The 26,639-nt window shown below is 44.1% G+C and overlaps 1 protein-coding gene across 1 annotated transcript in view; it reads left to right on the forward strand.

The window, feature by feature from the left end:
* LOC124552672 (chondroadherin-like protein) overlaps nt 1–26,639 on the forward strand; it is a 186,806-nt gene that overhangs the window by 43,597 nt on the left and 116,570 nt on the right. The window contains exons 4-5 of the mRNA XM_047126996.1: nt 9,872–10,042; nt 15,752–15,870. Of these exons, the coding sequence (XP_046982952.1) occupies nt 9,872–10,042; nt 15,752–15,870 (290 nt within the window). The remainder of the gene's footprint in view (nt 1–9,871; nt 10,043–15,751; nt 15,871–26,639) is intronic.

Below are 26,639 nucleotides of genomic sequence, written 5' to 3' on the forward strand. Positions count from 1 at the left end.
GTGGACAATTGAATTTAAATTTGGTCGGGAGAGCTTAGATGGCAATCCGCGCAGTAGTCGGGCAAGATGTGTCACTACCCCAGAAATCACTGCAAAAGTGCACAAAATAGTCGTGGAGAATTGAAAGTGTGTGAAATTGCTCACGATTGCCATATGTCATCTGAAAGCGTATAGGAATTAGAAATGAAACAATTATCTGCAAGATGGGTGCCGCGATTCTTGACGCTGGATCAAAAACGCACGAGAATAGACATATCGGAACAATGTGTGGTTCATATTAGGAGAAAAGAACAAGATTTTTTGCGCTGGTTTGTGACCATAGATGAAATTTGGGTGTACTACTATACTCTAGAGACAAAACAACAGTCAAAGCAGTGGAAACGTGTTGATTCTCCGCCACCAAAGAAAGCGAAGACAATTCCTTCGGCAGCAAGGGTCATGGCATCAGTGCTCTGGGGTGCGAAGGGGATTCTGTTTGTAGATTGTCTCCCCACTGGGCAAACAATTACTGGAGAGTATTATGCAAAATTGCAACAAAAGAAACGCAAGAAAAGCCAGATTTAGCAAGGAAGAAAGTCATCATCCACCAAGACAATGCACGCCCGCAGACATGGGTCGTAGTCATGGAAACATTACACGAACTAAGATATGAGTTGTTGCCACACCCGCCTTATTCACCTGATATGGCTCCGTCAGACTTCCATGTCTTCCAGAAACTGAAAATTTTTCTTGGTGGGCGAAGACTGACTTCAAACGACGAATTGATAACCAGAGTTGACAACTATTTTGCAGGCCTGGAGGAAACTCATTTTCGAGATGGGATCAATGCACTGGAACACTGGACCAAGTGCATTAATCTACAAGGAGACTATATTGAAAAATAAAAAAAGTTTCAGTGATGTCAGAATTATTTTTGTAATCTGTTCCGAGAACTTTTCAAACCACCCTGTAGACAATAAGTTTTTACAATGAAAAACGAACATGCTGTATATATATATATATATATATATATATATATATATATATATATATATATATATATATATATATATATACTCCTGGAAATTGAAATAAGAACACCGTGAATTCATTGTCCCAGGAAGGGGAAACCTTATTGACACATTCCTGGGGTCAGATACGTCACATGATCACACTGACAGAACCACAGGTACATAGACACAGGCAACAGAGCATGCACAATGTCGACACTAGTACAGTGTATATCCACCTTTCGCAGCAATGCAGGCTGCTATTCTCCCATGGAGACGATCGTAGAGATGCTGGATGTAGTCCTGTGGAACGGCTTGCCATGCCATTTCCACCTGGCGCCTCAGTTGGACCAGCGCTCGTGCTGGACGTGCAGACCGCGTGAGACGACGCTTCATCCAGTCCCAAACATGCTCAATGGGGGACAGATCCGGAGATCTTGCTGGCCAGGGTAGTTGACTTACACCTTCTAGAGCACGTTGGGTGGCACGGGATACATGCGGACGTGCATTGTCCTGTTGGAACAGCAAGTTCCCTTGCCGGTCTAGGAATGGTAGAACGATGGGTTCGATGACGGTTTGGATGTACCGTGCACTACTCAGTGTCCCCTCGACGATCACCAGTGGTGTTCGGCCAGTGTAGGAGATCGCTCCCCACACCATGATGCCGGGTGTTGGCCGTGTGTGCCTCGGTCGTATGCAGTGCTGATTGTGGCGCTCACCTGCACGGCGCCAAACACGCATACGACCATCATTGGCACCAAGGCAGAAGCGACTCTCATCGCTGAAGACGACACGTCTCCATTCGTCCCTCCATTCACGCCTGTCGCGACACCACTGGAGGCGGGCTGCACGATGTTGGGGCGTGAGCGGAAGACGGCCTAACGGTGTGCGGGACCGTAGCCCAGCTTCATGGAGACGGTTGCGAATGGTCCTCGCCGATACCCCAGGAGCAACAGTGTCCCTAATTTGCTGGGAAGTGGCGGTGCGGTCCCCTACGGCACTGCGTAGGATCCTACGGTCTTGGCGCGCATCCGTGCGTCGCTGCGGTCCGGTCCCAGGTCGACGGGCACGTGCACCTTCCGCCGACCACTGGCGACAACATCGATGTACTGTGGAGACCTCACGCCCCACGTGTTGAGCAATTCGGCGGTACGTCCACCCGGCCTCCCGCATGCCCACTATACGCCCTCGCTCAAAGTCCGTCAACTGCACATACGGTTCACGTCCACGCTGTCGCGGCATGCTACCAGTGTTAAAGACTGCGATGGAGCTCCGTATGCCACGGCAAACTGGCTGACACTGACGGCGGCGGTGCACAAATGCTGCGCAGCTAGCGCCATTCGACGGCCAACACCGCGGTTCCTGGTGTGTCCGCTGTGCCGTGCGTGTGATCATTGCTTGTACAGCCCTCTCGCAGTGTCCGGAGCAAGTATGGTGGGTCTGACACACCGGTGTCAATGTGTTCTTTTTTCCATTTCCAGGAGTGTATATATGTATATCTTTTAATAATTTCCTTCAGACAATTATGTCTCATCTTTATCTATGATAATGATGGAAGCCGAAGAAATGAATTAAAATTTGTGCCACGACCAGGACTTTAACCTAGGTCTCCTTGCTCACTTGGCAGGTATGGTCAGCATTGCTGCACGGACTACACAAGTCCAACGGCCTCCCCCACACAAACTTCATTTCATATCTTCAGCTTATTTTTTTTCCTTAAATCGTCCCCAGTGCCGGAGATCCCTGGCAACAGTGACGATTTGGGTGGAAAATAAGCTGAAGATATGAAATGAAGTTTGTTTGGGGGAGGGCGTTGGACTCACGTATGCCTAGTAAGTAAGGAGACGGGGTTCATGTCCTGGCTGTGGCACATATTTTAATTCATTTCTTCGCCTTCCATAATAATCGTTCATATACTAATGTATATTCCACAGATCCCAAGCGAGATGATCTTCACAGATGCGAAATGAGTCAAAATAATTTTTAAATATTTTCTCATTGTAAAGACAATAAATATTGGGTCTATTACTTTGCTTCCGTCGTTTTACAATAGATAGCAGTAGCGGCAAGTGGCGGTGCTGCTGAAATGTACGAGCATAATCAATGGTTTCCTTGTGCTGTCATCCGGACAATAAAATCTGTGTATAAGCAATTGAGGGGCGAGAAGTTGCTGTAAAACGTCTTCACCGTTGAAACCAGAACTTAGAACTTGAACAACAGTGTATGGAAGCGTCTGCCAAAAAGTGTATTTGTTGAACTGAAAGCTAAGCATATTGGAGTGTATGACGTAGCTTTCTGCTTCAGTAGTGGTGCCAATGCAGAACACAGATTTTCTATGACCTTGGAATGAAGTCAGAAATGAGCACAACCGAAGCTCTTTGCCAGCGAGATGAACGATTGAGGCTTTGTAGATGGAGCTACAGAGGCTTCTTCAAAGCAGGCGAGAGTGAAGAAAACACTTAAAGAAGCGAAGAGCAACTCCAGGACGCAAATCAAAATGGTTATGCAGCTGGAATATTTCCTGAAGTGAGTACTGCTAAAAGTAGCATTTTTGGTTATTTAGGAGTCATTTTGTCAAAAACTATGAGAGAAAAAAAATGAGATTAGGCACAATTATTTTAGACAATCCACACTATATTTGCACCAAATTTTAAATTTTGAAAGTTTATAGTTTAGGTATTATATGGTGTTTTGTGAGAGAAAAGCAATACAAATATGAAGGTGGTTTGCATGTATGGTAAATTTCCATGAAAGAATAGAACATGTTTGTTGCTCTTCGTGGTTGGTAAGCTTGATTATTGCAAGGATTGTATAAAGAATTTCAACAATGTGCAGCATACAGTTAATTGTTGACACCTATGTGAATTGGTCAGTGTTGACAGCGATTGAAAATGGAAACCTGAGTATTGTGCTTTTATTAAAAATCTTCATTTGAAGGGTTCGATTGCCGCACAAATCAAAACAGAATTGGATGAAGCTCGCACCGTCATTGAAGACTATTTGCTTTTGGATTAATGAATTTAAATGTCCGGTTGAGGTCAACACAGATGAAACCATTAACAACATCCATGACATGGTAATGCGAGACCGCCGAGACTGTAGACACCTCAACAGAGCGAGTACATGGGCAGTTGGCTACGAAGGAGCTGTGTGCAAGGTGGGTGCCGTGATTGGTCACAGTCGACCAAAACTGCATCCGGCACAGTTTTTCAATCCAATGCCAAGGGATGTTTGATCGCAGTCTGTAAGACGTTTCGCGGCAGTTTGTGACTGTTGACGAAACCCGGAACCATCTTTACACACCAGAATCAAAAAGACAGTCAAAACAATGGACAAAGGCTGGTGAAAATGCACTGAAGAAGGCAAAAACTATTTTGTCAGCTGGTAAGGTGACGGTCACTGTTTTTTTTGGGGTGGGGGGGGAGGGGGGGTTAACAAGGACTAATCATCATAGACTAGTTGCGAAAAGGCAGAAGTATGGCTGGAACCTGTTGTGATTAATTTCTGTTTGTTTGAAACTTGTGTTGGCTGAGGAAAAAAAAAAAAAAAAAAAACAAGGTTGGCGCACAAAAAGTGCTGCTTCATCAGGATAATGCACCACCCATATACACTCATAGAAAATGAGAAACGAACGCCATGAATTCCTCGCCCCAGCAGGGGGAAATTTTATGGAGACATTCTTGAGGACGTATACAACACACGAGCACACAGACAGAGCCATAAACACGTTAGTACAGCTAACAACGTCCGCGGCTCGTGGTCTTACGGTAGCGTTCTCGCTTCCCGCGCATGGGGTTCCGGGTTCGAGTCCCGGCGGGGGTATGTATTTGGCTGGTTCAAATGGCTCTGAGCACTATGGGACTTAACATCTATGGTCATCAGTCCCCTAGAACTTAGAACTACTTAAACCTAACTAACCTAAGGACAGCACACAACACCCAGTCATCACGAGGCAGAGAAAATCCCTGACCCCGCCGGGAATCGAACCCGGGAACCCGGGCTTGGGAAGCGAGAACGCTACCGCACGACCACGAGCTGCGGACAGGTAGGTATTTTATCTGCCTCGAGATGACTGGGTATTGTGTGTCTTTCATCATCATTTCATCCTCCTTGACTTGCAAGTCGCCGTAGAACTTGTGGAGCGGCGGCCGAACCGCCCCGTGAGGGGTCTCCCGGCCACCAATGCCATACGCTCATTGTTATTATTATTATTATTATTATTACAGCCAACAGAGCGTGCACAATGTCAGCACTAGTACCGTGTATACGCTCCTTTTGGAGCAATCCAGGCTGCAATTCTCCCACGGAGACGATCGTAGAGGTGTTGCGTGTAGTCTTGCGGAATGGCCTACCGTGCAATTTCCACCTGGTGCCTCAGTTGAGCCAAAGTTCGTGCAGACCATTCAATGTGACGTTTCATCCAGTTCCAAACATGCTCAATGGGGGACAGATTCAGGGATCATGCTGGCCACGGTAGTTGGTGTACGCCTTAAGAACACGTATTGGCACAGGATACAGGTGGCCGTGCATCGTCCTGTTGGTAAAGCACATCATCCTGCCGGTCCAGGAACGGTAGCATGATGGCTTGGATGACAGTTTCAATGTGCTGTGCAATGTTCCGTTGACGATTGCCAGAGGAGTACAGCCAGTGTAGGATATTGCTCCCCACACCGTGATGTCTGGTGTTGGACCTTTGTGCCCCTGTTGTATACACTCCTGATTTTAGCGCTCACCTGCACGATGATACACACGAGTGGCAACAAGGCAGAAGTGACTCTCATCAGTGAAGATGACACGTCTTCATTCGTCCTTCCATAAACGCCTATCGCGACACCACTGGAGGCGGGCTGAAAGATGTTGCAGTGTGAGCGGAAGATGCCCTTACAGTATACGGGACCGTAGCCCTGCTTCACGGAGCCGGTTGCAAATGGTTCTTGCTGCTACCCCTGGAGCGATAGTATCCCTAAGTTGTTGTGAAGTGACAGTACGGTCCACTACGGCACTTTGTAGAATGCGACGGTCTTGTCATGTTTCTGTGTGTCGCCGATGTCCAGAACCAGGTCGACAGGGTGTCTGAAAAATGTTTCCCTGATTACATAAATTGATAACTCAGGCTAGAAGTAAGATACAAATACGACACTGGTGTCTAATTGTTTACAAACTATCAAAGTTTCGTGCATATAAAGTGCAAATCGTTCAGGCCTTGTTGCCCAATGACAGTACACGTCGATATGACTTTGCGGTCAAAACGCTATCACGTGTTGAGGACGATGATGGTTATCTCAGACGAATTGCCTTTTCCGACGGAGCGACCTTTCTCGTCAGTGGAGTAGTGACTCGCCATAATGTGCGCATTTGGGCTTCACAACCCCTGGCGAGATCACGGAGTGCACCAGAGGCAGTCCAAAGGTGAACGTTTGGTGCGCGCTATTGCACGATCGAATTATCGGGCCATTCTTCTTCGCTGAGGCTACCGTCACATCTGCAGTGTATCTGGACGTGTTGCAACTGTATGCTGTTCCTCAGCTGCTTCAGTATCACCCCGATGTCTTGTTTCAGCAAGACGGTGCACCGCCTCATTTGGGTTTGGATGTCCGTGCCTATCTCGATATGACCTTTCCTGGGCGACGGATTGGTCGTGATGGGCCAACGGTTTGGCCTCCACGCTCTCCTGACATAACCCCATTAAACTTCTTTTTACGGGGTTACGTCAAGGACGAGGTCTACCGAACACGTGTACCAGATCTCGAAACCCTGCGGTAACGGATAACCACAGTCGTCGAATCGATCCCTCCAGTGATGTTGGCTAATGTGTGGACGGAAATTGAATATCACCTAGACGTGCTACGTGCTACCAAGGGTGCTCATGTGGAAGTTTACTGATGTGTGAAAAAAAACTTTGATAGTTTGTAAACAATTAGACACCAGTTTCATATTTGTATCTTACTTCTAGCCTGAGTTATCAATTTATGTAATCAGGGAAAGAATTTTCGGACACCCTGTACCTTCTGCTGACCACTGGTGACAACACTGATGCACTATGGAGACCTTATGTCCCACGTGTTGCTCAGTTCTGCAGTACATCCACCTGGCCTCTCCAGACCCACTACGCGCCCTTTCTCAAACTCCGTCTATTGCACGAACGGTTCACGTACACGCTGTCGCAGCAGCTAACAGTGTTGTAGACACACACCGAGCTCCGTATGTCACAGGCTGCTACTGACTCTGGCGGTGACCAACTGCTGCATAGCCAGCAACATTCCACTCCCCATAACGCGGTTCCCGGTGTGTCCGCAGCACTGCGCGTTTGATCGTCGCTTCTACCGTCCACTCGTAGTGTGCAGTGTAAGTATGGCTGGTCTTATTCACTTGCGTCAGTGTGTTCGTTTTTCATTTTCCAGGGGCGTATTAGCTGTAGTTCCATCTCTAGATTGACGCACAGATGAAAAAATGGTAGATATCGGATTAGACGACAGATGGATAGAGAAACAATTAAAATCACTCAAAAGAGTAAAGGCCGCTGGACCTGATGGGATACCAGTTCGATTTTACACAGAGTACGCGAAGGAACTTGCCCCCCTTCTTGCAGCGGTGTACCGTAGGTCTCTAGAAGAGCGTAGCGTTCCAAAGGATTGGAAAAGGGCACAGGTCATCTCCGTTTTCAAGAAGGAACTTCGAACAGATGTGCATATCTATAGGCCTATATCTCTAACGTCGATCAGTTGTAGAATTTTGGAACTCGTATTATGTTCGAGTATAATGACTTTTCTGGAGACTAGAAATCTACTCTGTAGGAATCAGCATGGATTTTGAAAAAGGCGGTCGTGTCAAACCCAGCTCGCGCTATTCGTCCACGAGACTCAGAGGGCCATAGACACGGGTTCCCAGGTAGATGCCGTGTTTCTTGACTTCGGCAAGGTGTTCGATACAGTTCCCCACAGTCGTTTAATGAACAAAGTAAGAGCATATGGACTATCAGAGCAATTGTGTGATTGGATTGAAGAGTTCCTAGATAACAGAACACAGCATGTCATTCACAATGGAGAGAAGTCTTCTGAAGTAAGAGTGATTTCAGGTGTGCCGCAGGGGAGTGTCATAGGACCGTTGCTATTCACAATATATATAAATTACCTTGTGGATGACATAGGAAGTTCACTGAGGCTTTTAGCGGATGATGCTGTGGTATATCGATAGGTTATAACAATGGAAAATTGTACTGAAATGCAGGAGGATCTGCAGCGAATTGACGCTTGGTGCAGGGAATGGCAATTGAATCTCAATGTAGACAAGTGTAATGTGCTGCGAATACATAGAAAGAAAGATCCCTTATCATTTAGCTACAATATAGCAGGTCAGCAACTGGAAGCAGTTAATTCCATAAATTATCTAGGAGTAGGCATTAGGAGTGATTTAAAATGGAATGATCATATAAAGTTGATCGTCGGTAAAGCAGATGCCAGATTCATTGGAAGAATCCTAAGGAAATGCGATCCGAAAACAAAGGAAGTAGGTTACAGTACACTTGTTCGCCCTCTGTTTGAATACTGTTCACCAGTGTGGGATCCATACCAGATACGGTTGATAGAAGAGATAGAGAAGATCCAACGGAGAGCAGCGCGCTTCGTTACAGGATCATTCAGTGATTGCGAGAGCGTTACGGAAATGATAGATAAACTCCAGTGGAAGACTCTGAAGGAGAGACACTCAGTAGCTCGGTACGGGCTTTTGTTGAAGTTTCAAGAACATACCTTCACCGAGGAGTCAAGCAGTATATTGCTCCCTCCTACGAATATCTCGCGAAGAGACCATGAGGATAAAATCAGAGAGATTTGAGCCCACACAGAGGCATACCGACAATCCTTCTTTCCACGAATAATACGAGACTGGAATAGAAGGGAGAACCGATAGAGGTACTCGAGGTACCCTCCGCCACACACCGTCAGGTGGCTTGCGGAGAATGGATGTAGATGTAGATGTAGAAAGTGCATGAATTGGGTTTTGAATTGGCTCCTCATCCACTCCGTTCACTAGACTTAGCACAGAGTGACTTCTTCCTGTTCCCTAACTTGATACTTGGCTTGTGGGAAGAAATTTTCACCAAATGAGGAAGTGACAGTTGCCATCAACGAGTATTTTGCAGAGTTCGACGTAACCTATTTTTACAGTGGGATGAAAAAGCCGGAGGACCACCAGACCAACTGTATATCACTCAGAAGAAACTATGTTGACAATTAAGGTAAGTAGTTAATGAAAGAAAGATTTTCCTGTGGTTTTTTATCACACTTTATCAAACCACCCTCGTAACTTCTTTGTCAAGCAAACCGCATTACAACACATGAAATATTTGAGCTAAAGACATAATTCTTCTCATAGTTCTGAAAAATATGCCATACAAATCATATGTAAAGTTTCATAAAAGTAGCATTAATATGTTTCGAGAAAGTGGTGCATAAAAAGGACTATATGTTTATACTTAAAACACGATAGCTGTTATCTCATGTCTCCACAGCAAATTATCATACTGTGCTTATTGAATACATCCAATTGGTGCAGACACCGGACCTCGCTGCTACAACTTACGCCAGCAGTGGAAGTTCACATCAACAGCTGGTCCTAGTTCTACAACGTACTGAGGGCTACAAAACGCCGAGACTGCTCTCTTAAGGGGGAGACTAATACTCTGATGAGCTTACATTGAGAAAGCAGTAAAGCCTTAGGTTGCCGTATGCTGCATCAAGTTTTGCACTTTCTTCTGGGTTGAAACTGATAATTGCACACTGAAAAGCTTTTAACTGCTACTGCCAGAAAATGAAAGCAGGCAGTTAGTCAGAGATCCTGACATTGACCACGTGTCATCCGCCACGGTTTGTGTGTCTCCACAGAGGCGGTCCCGACCGGTGCCTTCTCCGGGCAGAGCTCCCTGGAGCGACTGGAGCTAGCCAACAACTCCATCACCACACTGGAGGGAAGTGCGTTTGCGGGACTCTCCAGGTTGCGCTACCTCGGGCTCTCCAGGAATCGGCTGGATAAGCTCAACAGTGATGTCTTTCAAGGTACGTCACATTTTGTATTATTTACCAGTGTCTTATTGTGTCCTGCAGTGCCCTGTGTCACCCTTGTGTCCTATAGTATCCTATAATGTCCTGTAGTATCCTGCTATGCCATACAGTATTCTCTAATGTCCTGCAATGTTCAGCTGTTGGTGTTCAAAAACCCTTTGCTGTCTCTTGACTTCACCAGCAAATCTCAAAGGCTTTATTTTTTCTCCCTGATCTGTAAATCGCTGTCCATATTCTTCCTTGCTTCCTGTCACAGCTTGCTGAGTGTAGAGACTGAATAACAGCAGGATTGGCAGCAAGCCTGCCTCATTCCCTTCTCAGTCGTTGCTTCCCTTTCATGACCTGCTATCTGGTTTTCCTATTACCTGCAGACAACCATTCAGCCCCTGTATTTTATCCGTGCCACCTATAAAATTCTAAGAGTCAGCACTGAGAAAAGCTAGAAATGATATAAATGTAATTGTGGATTGTAGAAGCTATTCATGTTGCTAGGGTTATATTTCTGTGCACTACTGTTTATTTGCTTTTGACAATGTTGACTGGAATACCCTCTTTCAAATTTTAAAGGTGGCAGGGGTAAAATACAGAGAGCGAAAGGCTATTTACAATTTGTACAGAAACCAGATGGCAGTTACAAGAGTTGAGGAACATGAAAGGGAAGCAGTGGTTGGGAATGGAGCGAGACAGGTTTGTAGCCTCTCCCCGATGTTATTCAATCTGTATATTGAGCAAGCAGTAAAGGAACCAAAAGAAAAATTTGGGATAGGTATTAAAATCCATGGAGAAGAAATAAAATCTTTCAGGTTCACTGATGACATTGTAATTCTGTCAGAGACGGCAAAGGACTTAGAACAGCAGTTGAATGGAATGGACAGTGTCTTGAAAGGAGGGTATAAGATGAACATCAACAAAAGCAAAACGAGGATAATGGAATGTAGTCGAATTTAGTTGGGTGATGCTGAGGGAATTAGAGTAGGAAATGAGACACTTAAAGTAGTAAAGGAGTTTTGCTATTTGGGGAGCAAAATAACTGATGATGGTCGAAGTAGAGAGGATACAAAATGTAGACTGGCAATGGCAAGGACAGCGCTTCTGAAGAAGAGAAATTTCTTAACATCCAGTATTGATTTAAGTGTCAGGAAGTCATTTCTGAAAGTATTCGTATGGAGTGTAGCCATGTATGGAAGTGAAACATGGACGATAAATAGTTTGGACAAGAAGAGAATAGAAGCTTTCAAAATGTGGTGCTACAGCAGAATGCTGAAGATTAGATGGGTAGATCACAGAACTAATGAGGAGGTATTGAATAGAATTGGGGAGAAGAGGAGTTTGTGGCACAACTTGACCAGAAGAAGGGATCGGTTGGTAGGACATGTTATGAGGCATCAACGGGTCACCAATTTAGCATTGGAGGGCAGTGTGGAGGGTAAAAATCGTAGAGGGAGGCCAAGAGATGAATACATTAAGCAGATTCAGAAGGATGTAGGCTGCAGAAGGTACTGGGAGATGAAGAAGCTTGCGCAGGATAGAGTAGCATGGAGAGCTGCATCAAACCAGTCTCAGGACTGAAGACCACAACAACAACAACTGTTTATTTTAAAATACAGCCTGTTTCTTCACTCTGAACTTCATTAGGCAGTAAATGCATCATGGGGTTGCCATTAGTAGGCCTAATAGTTTTAAGAGTTGCCTATGTGATGTTTGATGATTGACAGCAGACATGTATTCTTACATCACATGTTTGAGCAGCAAATACTGCACGTCTGCATGTGGAACTGCCCACGAAAAATATTCCGTAAGACATAGGTACACGCGTGTGCTGTCGGCTGCAGAGGACCACCATTAGGAGTGTTCTGTGCACTGTGTGTTTGGACACATTTGTACCCTGCCCAGAATTAAAGTCTGACATTAATTCTGCGACTGTTCATTGCCTGTCCTGTTTTACCGATGTGCCTAGCCTAAGGCATCTGACATCTGTATTCAGGGCTGGCCGTACCACCCACGTGGTTTCACCGTGTGTCGAAGAGATTCACCGCTGCACCCCTCGAATACCCGACAAGTCGTGTAGTTTCCAAAATGCTCGTGTCAGACCTTCGGAGCATTACAATCAGTCCTTGGTCAAACTCGGGTAGATCTCGCACCTTCTCCATTCTACACAAGGACAGTGCACTCACTGACAGCTTGTGTTTGACTAGCAGTCATTCCTCAGCAAGTGACACTGCTATCACCTGGCTGCCTTTATATCGATAACAGGTTGGTCGTCATAACATTCTCGGTGATCAGTATAAGTTACCACAATGTAAATTAGCAAAACACTGCTGAGGTTACCATTCTGTTAATTTGCATTCTCCATAGTTGCATAGCATTTCTAGCTTCCTTTTGTTAGTGTACACTGTGCCCACTCAAACAATTCAGCTAAAGACGGTTGACTGAAAGAGGTGTGCATTTTCCTTTTGTTTCCGTTTGTGTACCTTCATCTCTAGCAAGTGGGCGAGTTATGTTAGCCTCGGTGCCTACCCTGTGTGCTATACAGGAGGGTCAGAATCACTTCTGTATCACGTTTTTAGTAATGTCAGGTTTACGTGAATGCTATACTGTGAAATGTTTCTCAAGAGGTCTTGGAAAGGCCGAGTGGATTACTGAATAAAAAATGTAGCATGCAGTTTAAAAAAGACATTGACTATTGTTCTTTGTATCTTGGAGAAGAATAAAGCCAAACAAAATTTGCATGATACAATTAATTATTCATTAGTTCTTGGTGAATGGTCTGTCACTTAACTTAGAGAGAACACATTTCATTCAAACATGTACAAGACATGATATATCATAATCAATAAGGATGTAAGTCTAAAACAGATCATTAAAAATTCGTAGGCATGCATATTGACCAGAACTTGAATTGGAAAACAGGTTCTGAATTTCAGCAACATTTGCTCTACATGCTACTTCTGATTCCTGTGATGAAAGCTTCAAAAAACTACCTTACTTTGCACACTTTGATTCGTCAATGTCTTACAGAATACTTTTCATGGGCAGTTCCACATGCAGATGTGCAGTATTCACTGCACAAACATGTGATGTACGGATATATGTCTGCTGTCGATCATCAAACATCACAAAGGAGACTGTTAAAACTATTAGGCCTACTAATGACAACCTCATGATGCATTTACTGTCTAATGAAGTTTGGAGTGAAGAAGCAGGCAGTATTTGAAAATAAATAGTCGTGTGTAGAAATATAACACTAGAAATATGGACTGCTTCTACAATCCACATTAATGTTTATAGCATTTCTAGCTTTTCACAGTGTTGTCTGGACTGCACACTTAGAATTATGTCAGTGGCATGGATAAAATACAGAGATTGAATGGCTGTCCGCACGCAGCAGGAAAACCAGATAGCAGTTGTAATAGTTGAAGGACATGAAAGGGAAGCAGTGGCTGAGAAGGAAATGAGGCAGGCTTTCAGCCTACCCCTGATGTTATTCAATCTCTACATTCTGCAAGTCGTTGCACGATCCTGCCGTGATGATGACAGATTCCTTGCCCAATGACTCACCGAGTCTCCATAAACATTCTGCAAAACCCTCTGAATATCTGTGATGCTATTGTTTTCTGCCAAAACAAACTTAAATGGCAGCTCTCTACTTGCAACACACCTCGGCTACAAATGCCACTTTGGAGGCTACGTTTAGTGCCATCACCTGTCAGAACTTCATAAAACTACAGGGGATGAACTGGGAATATTCCGTCGATGTCCCAAAAGAAATTCTGCCTTGTTTTTTTTGCAACTGAAATTGGCCGAGGGAAAGAAAAGTGTTGCATTACTTATTGAATGCCCCTTGTATGTTACCCCGGGTTCCTGGACTGTGTGCCGATAGAGCACAGTCGCTCACTTTTGTGTTGCCATTTGTAATAACGTCATGTTTATGCAAATGCCTTGAGAGGATGATGTGGATTACTGAACAAAAAAATACTCCGTGCTATGTATGAAGGAGGTACTGCTGTTCATATTTTCATAACAAACAAATTGCAAGAAAGGAAACCACACAGGTTAAAGTGCCCCAAGTGGTTACAGAATATTTGCTTGATACATTTTTTTGTTTACTTCTTGGAAAAAAGTTATTTAAGGTGACAATCTACAGGGTGAAAAGTATTTAAGCCAACAAACTCTGGGAGGTTGTAGGGGGCATCAAAACAAATATTTTTCCCTAATGTCATTTTTTCCTATGAGGAGTATTTAAACCGGTAGAGGAAGATTTCTCTGGCGGCAAATTAATTAAACCAAGAAACACTTTTCCATTTTTTTACGACCAAGAGACAACACATTAACACAACCGAATTTCAATTACAGTAGATTTTCAAAAATGCCTCCATTGACGCGTAAACAAAGGTTAAACCGTCGGATCATGTTCTCTCTCACGAGCTTTCCCCAGGAGCATCCTGAATTGTTCCTGCTGCTGCTACTATCCAGGCAACCAGATCACCTTCTGATGCAACAGGGGTTGCGTAAACAAGGTTGCGCATCTCTCCCCACACAAAGAAGTCCAGAGGGGACATATCTGGGGATCGAGCAGGCCACGGTACAGGACCACCTCTGCCAGTCCACGTTGCTGGGAACCGTCGGTCCACGAATCGACGCACAGGACAGCTGAAATGTGCCGGCGCCCCGTCATGTTGGAACCACATGCTTTGTCTTTTAGAGAACGGGACGTCTTCCAGCAATTCTGGCAATGCTCTGGGTGGAAAATCAACTGGTTCTAGGTTGTGGACACGCTGTAAGTGAAATGGAGGTAACAATTGCTCTCGAAGGACTCTTCTTACATTCGTCTGATTCGTCCCCATGTTACGTGCAATTGCACGAGTGCTGATTTAAGGATCCTGCTCCACATGCTGCAAGACAGCTTCCTCAAGTTGCAGAGTTCTTACTGTGTGACGGCGTCCCTGTCCAGGTAATCTGCTAAATGACCCGGTCTCACGCAGACGTTGGTACACAGCAGCAAAGGTCGTATGATGCGGGATACGGCGATTAAGACATTGTTGTTGATAACCCGCTGTGAAGCTCGTCCGTTGTGGTGCGCTACGTAGTACGCACCAACCATATCAGTGTACTCAATCCAGGTGTAGCGCTCCATTAGTAAACAGAGACAATGCACTACTACACTGGTGGACAGCAGTTGCCTACAACTGAAGAGCGTAATACGCCAGCTAAGTACTGTAGATCGTAATACGGCCTCTATCAACTGAAGAGCGTAATACGGCCTCCACCGGTTTAAATAGTCCTCATAGGAAAAAATGACATTAGGGAAAAATATTTGTTTTGATGTCCCTTACAACCTCCCACAGTTTGTCGGTTTAAATACTTTTCACCCTGTTTATACTTGTTTATAGCAAGAACATAAGTGGTCTCAGAACTTAATCCAGAAGAAAAATCATCATGAGAGGTGTGTGAGATATCTATCCTCCTTCCTATCAGTTCAATATGAAGTTAACTACTTGCTCGTTACACCTCAAAAGCAGTTAAATTTGAAGTTTCTCCAAAGGAAAGCTTTCTTTTTTGACATCATACGCTTTTGGCCATCTTCACTAATACTTTACTGGGGAAGAACTAAGGACCAATAGGGAGTTGACGAGAACTCTGTTCCGCACTTCTACACGTAAGGTCCTTCTCACCGTGCAATGTACATTGTCGCTCTTTTTGCAGGCGCAGACAACTTGGAGCAGCTGGACCTGTCGCAGAACTTCCTGAAGGAGGTGCCGTCCGCCGCCATAAAGGCCTTTGCCAGCCTCCGCCACCTCAACCTCTCTGCCAACACCATACAGGTGAGCAGCTGATATATACACTACTGACCATTAAAATTACTACCTCGCCAAGATGACGTGCTACAGACGCGAAATTTAACCGACAGGAAGAAGATGCTGTGATAGGCAAATGATAAGCTTTTCAGAGCATTCACACAAGCTTGGCGCCGGAAGCGACACCTACAACGTGCTCACATGAGGAAAGGTTCCAACCGATTTCTCGTACACAAACAGCACCTGACCAGTGTTGCCCGTTGAAACGTTGTTATGATGCATCGTGTAAGGAGGAGAAATGCGTACCATCACGTTTCTGACTTTGTTAAAGGTCGGATTGTAGCCTATCGCGACATTGCTGCTCGCGTTGGTCGAGATCCAGTGACTGTTAGCATAATATGGAATCGGTGGGTTCACGAGGGTAATACGGAACGCAGTGCTGGATCCCAATGGCCTCGTATCACTAGCAGTCGAGATGACAGGCATCTTATCTGCACGGCTGTAACGGATCGTGCAGCCACGTCTCAATCACTGAGTCAACAAATGGGGACGTTTGCAAGACAACATCCATCTGCACAAAGAGTTCAACGAGACAATTGCAGCAGCACGGACTATCAGCTCGGAGACCGTGGCTACGGTTACCCTTGACGCTGCATGACTGACAGGAGCCCCTGCGATGGTGTACTCAACGATGAACCTGGGTCCACAAACGGCAAAACATCATTTTTTCGGATGAATCCAGGTTCTCTTTACAGCATCACGATCATCGCATCTGTGTTTGGCGACATCGCGGTGAACGCACATTGGAAGCATGTATTCATCATAGCCATACTGGCATATCACCCGGCGTGATGGTAGGGGGTGCCATTGGTTACACGTCTCGGTCACCTCTTGTTCGCATTGACGGCACTCTGAACAGTGGACGTTACATTTCAGATGTGTTACGACCCATGGCTTTACCCTTCATTCGATCCCTGCGAAACCCTACATTTCAGTAGGATAATGCATGACCGCATGTTGCAGGTCCTGTACGGGCCTTTCTGGATACAGAAAATGTTCGACTGCTGCCCTGGCCAGCACATTATCCAGATCTCTCACCAATTGGAAACGTCTGGTCAATGGTGGCCGAGCAACTGGCTCGTCACAATACGACAGTCAGTACTCTTGATGAACTGTGGTATCGTGTTGAAGCTGCATGGGCAGCTGTACCTGTACACGCCATCCAAGCTCTGTCTGACTCAATGCCCAGGCGTATGAAGGCCGTTGTTACGGCCAGGGGTGGTTGTTCTGAGTACTGATTTCTCAGGGTCTGTGCACCCAAATTGCATTAAAACGTAATCACATGTCAGTTCTAGTATAATATATTTGTCCAATGAATACCCATTTATCACCTGCATTTCTTCTTGGTGTAGCAATTTTAAAGGTCAGTAGTGTAATTATGCTGCGTGAAGCGACTTTGCACCATGTAGACACATTCCACTTCACAACGGCGGGAATAGTTCCTGGGTTGAGATGTATAAGCATTTCAAAAAGTCATTTCACTTCACAGTACCACACATCAATGACCACTGAGCCTCTGCAACACTGCATGCCACCTGGTGGCACTGCGTCATTGTGATGTGGTGTGGGTGGTATACAAGAGCAGCAGAGATGAATGGTGGTGCCATTCTAGTGACGATGCAGATGCAAATGGTGAAATTCGTTGGCACAAGCCACTCTGACGAGGAAAGATTATGGCCGAGCACCTACAGAGGGACCGTCCCCTTTAGCTGAGTAGTCAGCACGTCTGACTGCCGTGAAGCAGGTCTAGGTTCGATTTCCGGCGGAGTCGGAGATTTCGGCCACTCGGGGATTGGTGTTGTGTTGTTCTCATCACTATTTCGTCGTCATCGTCATGCGTGTCACACGACGTGGCATCGACTGAAAAGATTTGCACCTTGACAGCCAAATTTTCTCATATGGGAACTCCCAGCCGTCGGTATCCACAATCATTTCATTTCATTTCATCTAGTAACTAGCTTGTCGGAAATGGTGTAGTGGATCTTGAGCACCTACGGAAAATGGTTGAAATATGGTGAAACCACGAACAGCTGACAAAGTGTCGGACACACGTGCCTCATCGGGAAACGTTGAGCTCAGAAATTCGTTTTCCTCAGTGAAGGAGGATAGCTGACAATCTGTGGCAGATCTGTTGACAGAGAATAGTGCTGGTGCACCCATAAGTGCTTTGGAGCACACCCTTCAGCACATACAGTTGAACATTGGGCCCCACAAAAGATAATCCCAATGTGTTCCAACGGTGACACAGTGGAATCATTGGGCACAGGATCGATGAGAGAATTGCGAGTCAATGGAAAGGTATCACCTGATAGGATGAATCACATTTCTTCTTACTTCCGGTCAATGGTCATGTCTGGATATGCTTGTACAGTGTCTGTAAAACTGGATTGACTTTGCTATTAGCAGAGGACATCAAAGTTCCACTTGAACTTGCACAAATAAAAATGCCCTCCATAGAAGTGAATAACACCCAAGAGAAATAATATTCTTACATGTTCTGACTGCCCTTTGGAACTATTCATCGCAGACATGGAAAACCTGTTGGCATCTCAAAACATCTACCATACATTATTGTGGTCCAGCAATGTTATTTGTTACAGATGACAATAACAAAACAACGGAACTGCCGCTACTCGAAGCTCCTGAAGCAAACTTATCTTCCATAATCTGACACATAAACACGTTGCTGAGCCTTGTTCAACATGAATAAGGATAATCATCAAACTGTAAATGAGCTGGAGGCATAAAATCATTTCCATTATTTTTACCCCAGACATTAGTGAAAAGCTTTACATTTCAAAAACCATACATCATTTAATTAAAATGATGAAAAGTCCTTAACAGAAAACAATATTTGTGATGATCTGTTGATTTAGTAATTATAATTGGATACTAAGAATACAAAGATTTTACACTGAACAGTCATGATTCATGTTGAGCCCTAATAAAAATCATAGCAAGACTCCATAACACAGATTTGAAAAACATATATCTCATTCACCTTTTGGTGAATGTGATACCGGCTTGCGATATCCATTCATGAAACAGAAACAACCCTTAAACAAAATAGGACCTACCCCACATTAATCATAGTGGTGAGTACTACTCTGCCACTCATTTGATAACATTGCCTAAGCAACCACACTGTTGTAATACACCTCATCAAGTCTTAAAATTAAGAAACACATTACTTTGTGTTCTGGAGTTGGTGTACAGAGAGTATTCCATATGAGTAGATAGTGTCGGAAGTTCCATACGGCTTTTTGGAGATGATGCTGTAGTATACAGAGAAGTTGCAGCATTAGAAAATTGCAGCCAAATGCAGGAAGATCTGCAGCGAATAGGAACTTGGTGCAGGGAGTGGCAACTGACCATTAACATAGACAAATGTAATGTATTGCGAATACATAGAAAGAAGGATCCTTTATTGTATGAAAAAATGAAAATGCCATGTGACTAGGGCCTCCCATCGGGTAGACCGTTCGCCTGGTGCAAGTCTTTCGAGGTGACACCACTTCGACAACTTGCATGTCGATGGGGATGAAATGATGATGAAAGACACACAACGCCCAGTTATCACAAGGCAGAGAAAATCCCTGGCCCCGCTGGGAATCAAACCCGGGATCCCGCGCGCGGGAGCGACAACGCTACCACAAGACCACGAGCTGCGGACATTGTACGATTATATGATAGCGGAACAAACACTGGTAGCAGTTACTTCTGTAAAATATCTGGGAGTATGCGTACAGAATGAGTTTAAGTGGGGTGATCATATAAAATTAATTGTTGGTAAGACGGGTGCTAGGTTGAGATTCATTGGGAGAGTCCTTAGAAAATGTAGTCCATCAACAAAGGAGGTGGCTCACGAAACAGTCGTTCGACCTATACTCGAGCATTGCTCATCAGTGTGGGATCTGTACCAGATCGGGTTGACAGAGGAGATAGAGAAGATCCAAAGAAGAGAGGCGCGTTTTATCACATGGTTATTTGGTAAGCGTGATAGCATTACGGAGATGTTTAGCAAACTCAAGTGACACACTCTGCAAGAGAGGCGCTCTGCATCATGGTGTAGCTTGCTCGCCAGGTTTCGAGAGGGTGCATTTCTGGATGAGGTATCGAATATGTTGCTTCCCCCTACTTATACCTCCCGAGGAGATCACGAATGTAAAATTAGAGAGATTAGAGCGCGCACGGAGGCTTTCCAGCAGTCGTACTTCCTGCGAACCATACGCGACTGGAACAGGAAAGTGAGGTAATGACAGTGGCACGTAAAGTGCCCTCCGCCACACACTGTTGGGTGGCTTGCGGAGTATAAATGTAGATGTAGATGTAGATGTAGATTCTCAATACCAGTAGCACTGCATGTGTACAAACCACACACCACTTTAAGTTATTGCTATCAATCTTTCTTACTGTAATTCAATGCAGTCTCTTTGTAAAGCACACCATATCATGCACGAGCTAAACGCATTTTTGCTCCAGAGCAATCTGTATGGAATAGCCACGGAGCCTGTTGCTGAGGTGGTAAAAGTCACTGGATGCGCATCCACAGATGGCAGTAGTATCACGTACACAGCGAATAAAAGGGCAGTGCTTTGGCGGAGATGTCATTTGTACTCGGGTGATTCACATCAAAAGGATTCGGACGTGGTTATTGCCACACGATGGGAATTAACAGACTTTGAATGCAGAATGGTAGTTAGAGATTTACGTATGGGACATTCTGCTTTGGAAATCATTAGAGAGATGAATAGTCTGAGATCTACAGTGCCAAGAGTGTGCTGAGAATACCTCTAACCACAGACAATCCAGGCTAACAGCCTTCACTTAACGACCGAGAGCAGCAGCGTCATTCACATAGTTGTCAGTGCTGACAGACAAGCAACAGTGCATGAAATAATTGCCGAAATCAATGTGGGATGTATGATGAACGTATCTGTTAGAGGACAGTACAGTGAAATCTAGCATCAATAGGCTATGGCAGCAGATGACTGAACCAAGTGGCTCTGTTAACAGCACGACATCACCTGCAGTGCGTCTCCCGGGCTCGTGACCGTATCGACTGGATCGTAGACAGACGGGAAACTGCGGCTCGGTCACCGTGAGTCCCGGTTTCTGTTGGTAAGTGCTGACGGTAGGGTTCGAGTGTGGCACAGGTCCTACGGAACTGTGGACCCGAGTTGTAAATGAGGCACTGTGCGAGCTGATGGTGGCTTTGTGATGGTGTGGGCTGGGTTCACACGGAATGGACTGGGTCTTCTTGTCCAGCTGAACTGATCATTGACTGGAAATAGTTACATTCGACTAGTCGGAGACCATTTGCAGCCATTTGTGCGCTTCACTTTCCAAATGACGGCAGAATTTTTATGCGTGACAATGCGTCGTGTCACCGGGACACAATTGTTCACGATTGGTTTGATGAACATTCTGGACAGTTTGAGCAAATTATTTGGCTACCCAGATCACCATTTAACATTTATGGCACATAATCGACAGGTCAGTTCGTACACAATATCCTGCACTGGCAATACTTCCACAATTACGGGCAGCTGTAGAGGTAACGTGGCGCAATATTTTTGCAGTGGACCTCTAATGACTTGTTGAGTCTGTGCCACATTGAACTGCTGCACTGTGTCAGGCATGAGGAGGTCCAACACGATACCAGGAGGTGTCCTATGACCCTTGTCACTCCACTGTGTATGGCAGATAGAAAATTGTGAAGGTGGTTTGATAAGTCTGGGAAAACCCAAGAAAAAAATGTTTGTTTCAAACTCTGCAAAATAGTCACTGACTGCAATTGTCACTTCCTCATTCGATGAAAATTTCTTCCCAGCAATTGAGTGAGGTAGCATAGTGGTTAGCACACTGGACTCACATTTGGGAGGATGATGATTCAAACCCCCATCAGGCTGATTTAGGTTTTCCACGATTTCCCTAAACTGCTTTATGCAAGTGCCAGGATGGTTCATTTGAAAGGGCAGGGCCAATTTTCTCCTCCATCCTTCCCTAATGCAAGCTTACAGTCCATATTTCACAACCTCATTGTCGACGGTACGTTAAACGCTAATATCCTCCTTTCACAGCAAGCCAAAGTCTCGAGGTAGGGAACAGGAAAATGTCACTTGGAGCTAAGTCTGGTGATTAGGGTGGATGAGGAACCATTTCAAAGCCCAATTCTTGCACTTTTGCCATTGTTATCGCCAACTTTTACCATTGTTATCACCAATGTGAGAGACGTTGCATTAACCTGGTGATAAAGCACTTTTTTGTGTGCCGGCCTTAATCTTTTTTCAGCCAGTGCAAGTTTCAAACAATTGAACAAGGAAGCATAATATGGTCCATTTATTGTTCTGTCTTGTCCCATGTAATCTGTGGTGATTATTCCTCAGGAATGCAAACAAACAGTGGCCATAATCTTACCAGCTGACAAATTGCCTTCTTTGGTGCACTTTCATTTGCCTCTGTACATTGTTTCAACTGCCGATTTGGCTTTCGTGTGTAATGATGGATCCAGGTTTCATCAACTGTCACAAATCGACACAAAAAGTCTTGTGGATTACGATTACACATTGCCAGAAATTGTGCTTGATGAGCTTTTGGGCAACACTGAGCAATTGTGGCACCTACCTCACACACAGCTTCTTCGTAGCACGTTCTCCGTTCAGGATATTATGCACTCACATACAGTCTCAGCAATGTCACCAATTTTTATTTGGCAGTCTTGCAGTAGCACGTCATTAGTTTTGTCAATGGTTTCGATTGTGGTGCCCTGTCAACTGGACAGCCGGAACACATTGTCTTTGTTGCTTGTCCGAACACATTTAAAATCAGACTGCTGTCAACAATGCTTTACGGGTTGTCACTACATGTGTTGACCCTAACACTGCAAAAGTGGCATACTATGGCTATTTTCATTATCTCATTGAGCACGGAATTGTTTTTTGGGGCAACCAGCCATTAGCAAGGAAAGTGTTCATTGCACAGAAGCGAGCTTTAAGAATTATATGTGGATTGCACCCAAGAGACTCATGTAGAAATAGTTTTCATAATCTTAAAATATACACAACTACATGCCAATATATTTTTTCTCTCATGTGTTTTGTTTGTAAAAATATAGAGATATTTCAACCAAACAGTAATTATCATGAGCATAACACACGGAGGAAGAATGACATACACAGTGAACTCAGAAATTTGTGCTTGGCACAAAAGGGTGTCCACTACACTGGAGCAAAACTCTTCAATGCTCTTCCTCCCGAAATAAAGACAAAGATTCATAACAAGAGTTTAAGAAAGCACTAAAGATATTTCTGCTAGAAAAGGCTTTTTACAGTCTAGATGAATTTTTAACTAAATAAATTGTAATATTTTAATATTATATAATACAAGTTGACATCATGCCACTAATAATTTTATTTAACCTGTGCTCTGTATCTTTGTGTGCTCTGTATCTGTTTTCTGTAGTGTTTTAATGATTCTAAGAAAATATGTATTTTCTTTTTCTGTATTGCTGCCCAAAGAATTTACTGTGTAAATTTTTATATAATTATGTACTCAAATTTCTGTATATGCTATAAGATTATCAGATTGTATTTGTAAAAAACTGACTCGTTCCACGTCCTTGTGTATCCAACACAGTTGGGCCTATGGAACACGAAATAAATCAAATCAAATCAAATCAAATGAACTGTATGCCGTACAGTGTTAGAATTCTTTATACGAGGGAGTGGAAGTGTAACAAAAATTTTCCAGTCGTTCATGGAAATTTACCAGACTTGTAAACCATCCTCATATAACAGACACCTATCACGCTATCGACCAGGCCAATGCTGCACAATACAAGCACTGTAGTTGGCCAGTGGAGGCAGTATTATTCTATGGGGGGCATTCACCTGGGCTTCCATGGGATCCGTGGTAGTAATCGAATGCACCTCGATAGCTGTTGACTCTGTTAACATTACTGTGGACCACCTGCACCTGTTCATACTTGAAGATTTCCTTGATGGCAATGGCATTTTCCAGCAGGATAAAAGTCCATGTCACTAGGCCATAAATTTCCTAACTGGTTTCAGAAGCATAATAGTGCAGCCACTGACAAAGCAAATTCACATGTGAATCACACCCAGGATGCTGTTGTGTGCCAGCTCCATAACCACAAACCAGCGGCCTGTGATTTGGAGGAATGCATGATATGTGCATAGACATCTGGTACGAGGATTATTGATAAAATATCGATATATTGATATTTTTTCCAAAAAATACTGATATATATTGGCGATATTTTTTCCAAAAATATATTGGCATCAAATGGCAATATAGAGTGCTGATAATTTTATTTTATATTATATTTTTCTCAATTTTTGGTAGATATTTGAACTTTTTTTGTGGTAGTACATAATTTTACTTTCACTGTGTGAAGAAGTCTTACCACTTTTGGAGCTTTCATCATGTCCAGTCTTTCTCTTTGACAGTGTGAAGCGAGTGTAAGTGGGACAAAAGAGAAAGTCTGATTGCACGGGTCGGTGGTGATGTGAATGGAATAACAAGATTTCTGATGTGGAGAAATAGCCAACCAGTTGTGTTAAAAAACAATTTTTAATGCAATTAGTGTGCAATTTTTCACATCAGCATCCTTCAGGAACAATTGCTGAAAATGATTAACAAAAATCTAAATGACAGCTAGAGTGGTTTGTGGTGGTCAGAAACATGAGAGGAAACGCTCAAGTAGTCGGCGGTCGGTGCTTCCAACAAAAACTGCAGCGTTTAGCTCCGCCGTGCAGTTTTGACACTACAACTGCTAGTTTGCTGACGTGGAAAAAATTGGGAAGTCAACATGAAGTGTTCTGGACAAATCCGAAATGTGGCGAAAGCAAATGATAGACCGATTGGACACGTTTTATTGTGCCCCTCACATGTAGTTACCAATGTTACCAAAGTGGTTATCGCCAAACATGAATGTGTGTCATTTTCCTTTAAATTCTTGCTACATGGGGGAGAGGCAGACTGCTAGCTTGTTGATGTGCAGAATATCTGATAATATATTAGTACTTAAACATACAGCTCTAAGATTGGCAACATATTTACAATGTGAAACTGATATTATCTCCAGCGATGCAGCGGTACCTTTTTTTCACAGATCGAGAGCCTACAATGATATTTTTTAATATCAGTGTATCGGATTTTCAATATTTTTAAAAATATCAACAGTCCTCTCTGGTACTACGTAGCTCCTCAAACTACTTAGGACTTGTGTAATCCAAGCCACACAGGACGGCTGCTGTATTGCATTCTGAATGTGGACCAACATGTTATTAGGCAAGTGGTGACAAAGTTTTTACTCATCAGCATATCTTCTACATGAATGAAGATAGGATCATATGGGGTATCAAGTGATATTTGTAACTGGTTTGAGAATTTCTTGATATGGAGGACACAACACACTATCTTAGAGGTTGAGTCACTGACAGATTCAGAAGTAACTTCGTGTGCCCAGCGAAATGGAATGGGACCCTTTCTTACTATTGTTGTTGTATACTGGGTGTCTCAAACCTTTTGGATCAAATTGGACCAGATGATAAAAAGTCGATAATCAATTATATTGGGATATGGAACTAATGATCAGAAACGCATATGTATTCTGCTAGAGATGTACACAGCATACACCGCATAACAACAACGTAGTTCATTGTAATTGTTCACTGTGACAACTGTAAGTCTTAATGGATGCGTGACAACTGCACATGAGGCTCTACTTCACTTGCTCAAAGATTCCTGGTGTCTGTTGCACATGGAGATGGGCAGCTTGTACCCTAGCAAGCAGGTCTTCATTTGTTTCTATGCAGGTTTCGTACACCGACATCTTGAAGTAACCCCAGAGGAAAAAGTCAAGAGGCGTGATGTCTACAAGTCGTGCTAGCTGTGGGACAGTACCTCCCCTTCCTATCCAATGATTGAGGGTACATGTTGCTTAGGTGCTTGCACACATTAATATTGAATTGAATGTTGCAGCATTGTGTTGAAACCACATATTTTTGCAGACAACAAGTGGTACAGTATTCAAGAACTGTGCCAGTACATCACACAGGTACACCAGGTAATGTGGACCAGTGAAACAGGGAGACAGTAATGGCTGCCCACATCTTGAGAGGATCAATTTCTGGTGGCCACCAATGCGAGTGGCATTGGGATTTTCCTCACTCTGGACATGACCATTGCAGCTGTTGAAAATACCTCCCTGGGTGAATAAGACCTCATACATTAACAATACAAACTGTACAATGTCTGGCAGTGCAGCAGAAGTGACTTGGGGCTCAAAATCTGATGGTCCCAGTGCCTGCACACATTGTATACGTAACCCCTGTTCCACCGGTACTCTCCATACCGTATGCTTTGAAATGTGCATTTCATGGGCAAGTTGGCGGGTGCTTATTGCTGTGTGGTGTGCCACACGATCCAACATCCATCTCCTCAAAGTTTGGTGTTCAGGTACGTCTCTGACAGGAGCCTACACCAGCTCTCTGTGGCAGAATGACCCCCATCTGTCATAAGTTGGTATCCGTGGAGATAAACTTCTTCCAGTTAGAATGATGCCTGTCGGAAAAGTGTTCTCTGTACATTCGTGCCACTTTACAGCGGTTTAAATGTGTGTCTGCCAATTCTCGTGACGAGTAACATTCTATCTTTGAGCGTGTCTCATGCACTGTACTCAGTAATGCACCTCTCTGTGGACACATCGC

This window comes from Schistocerca americana, chromosome 10 (genome assembly GCF_021461395.2).
Source record: "Schistocerca americana isolate TAMUIC-IGC-003095 chromosome 10, iqSchAmer2.1, whole genome shotgun sequence".
NCBI classification, from domain to species: domain Eukaryota; kingdom Metazoa; phylum Arthropoda; class Insecta; order Orthoptera; family Acrididae; genus Schistocerca; species Schistocerca americana.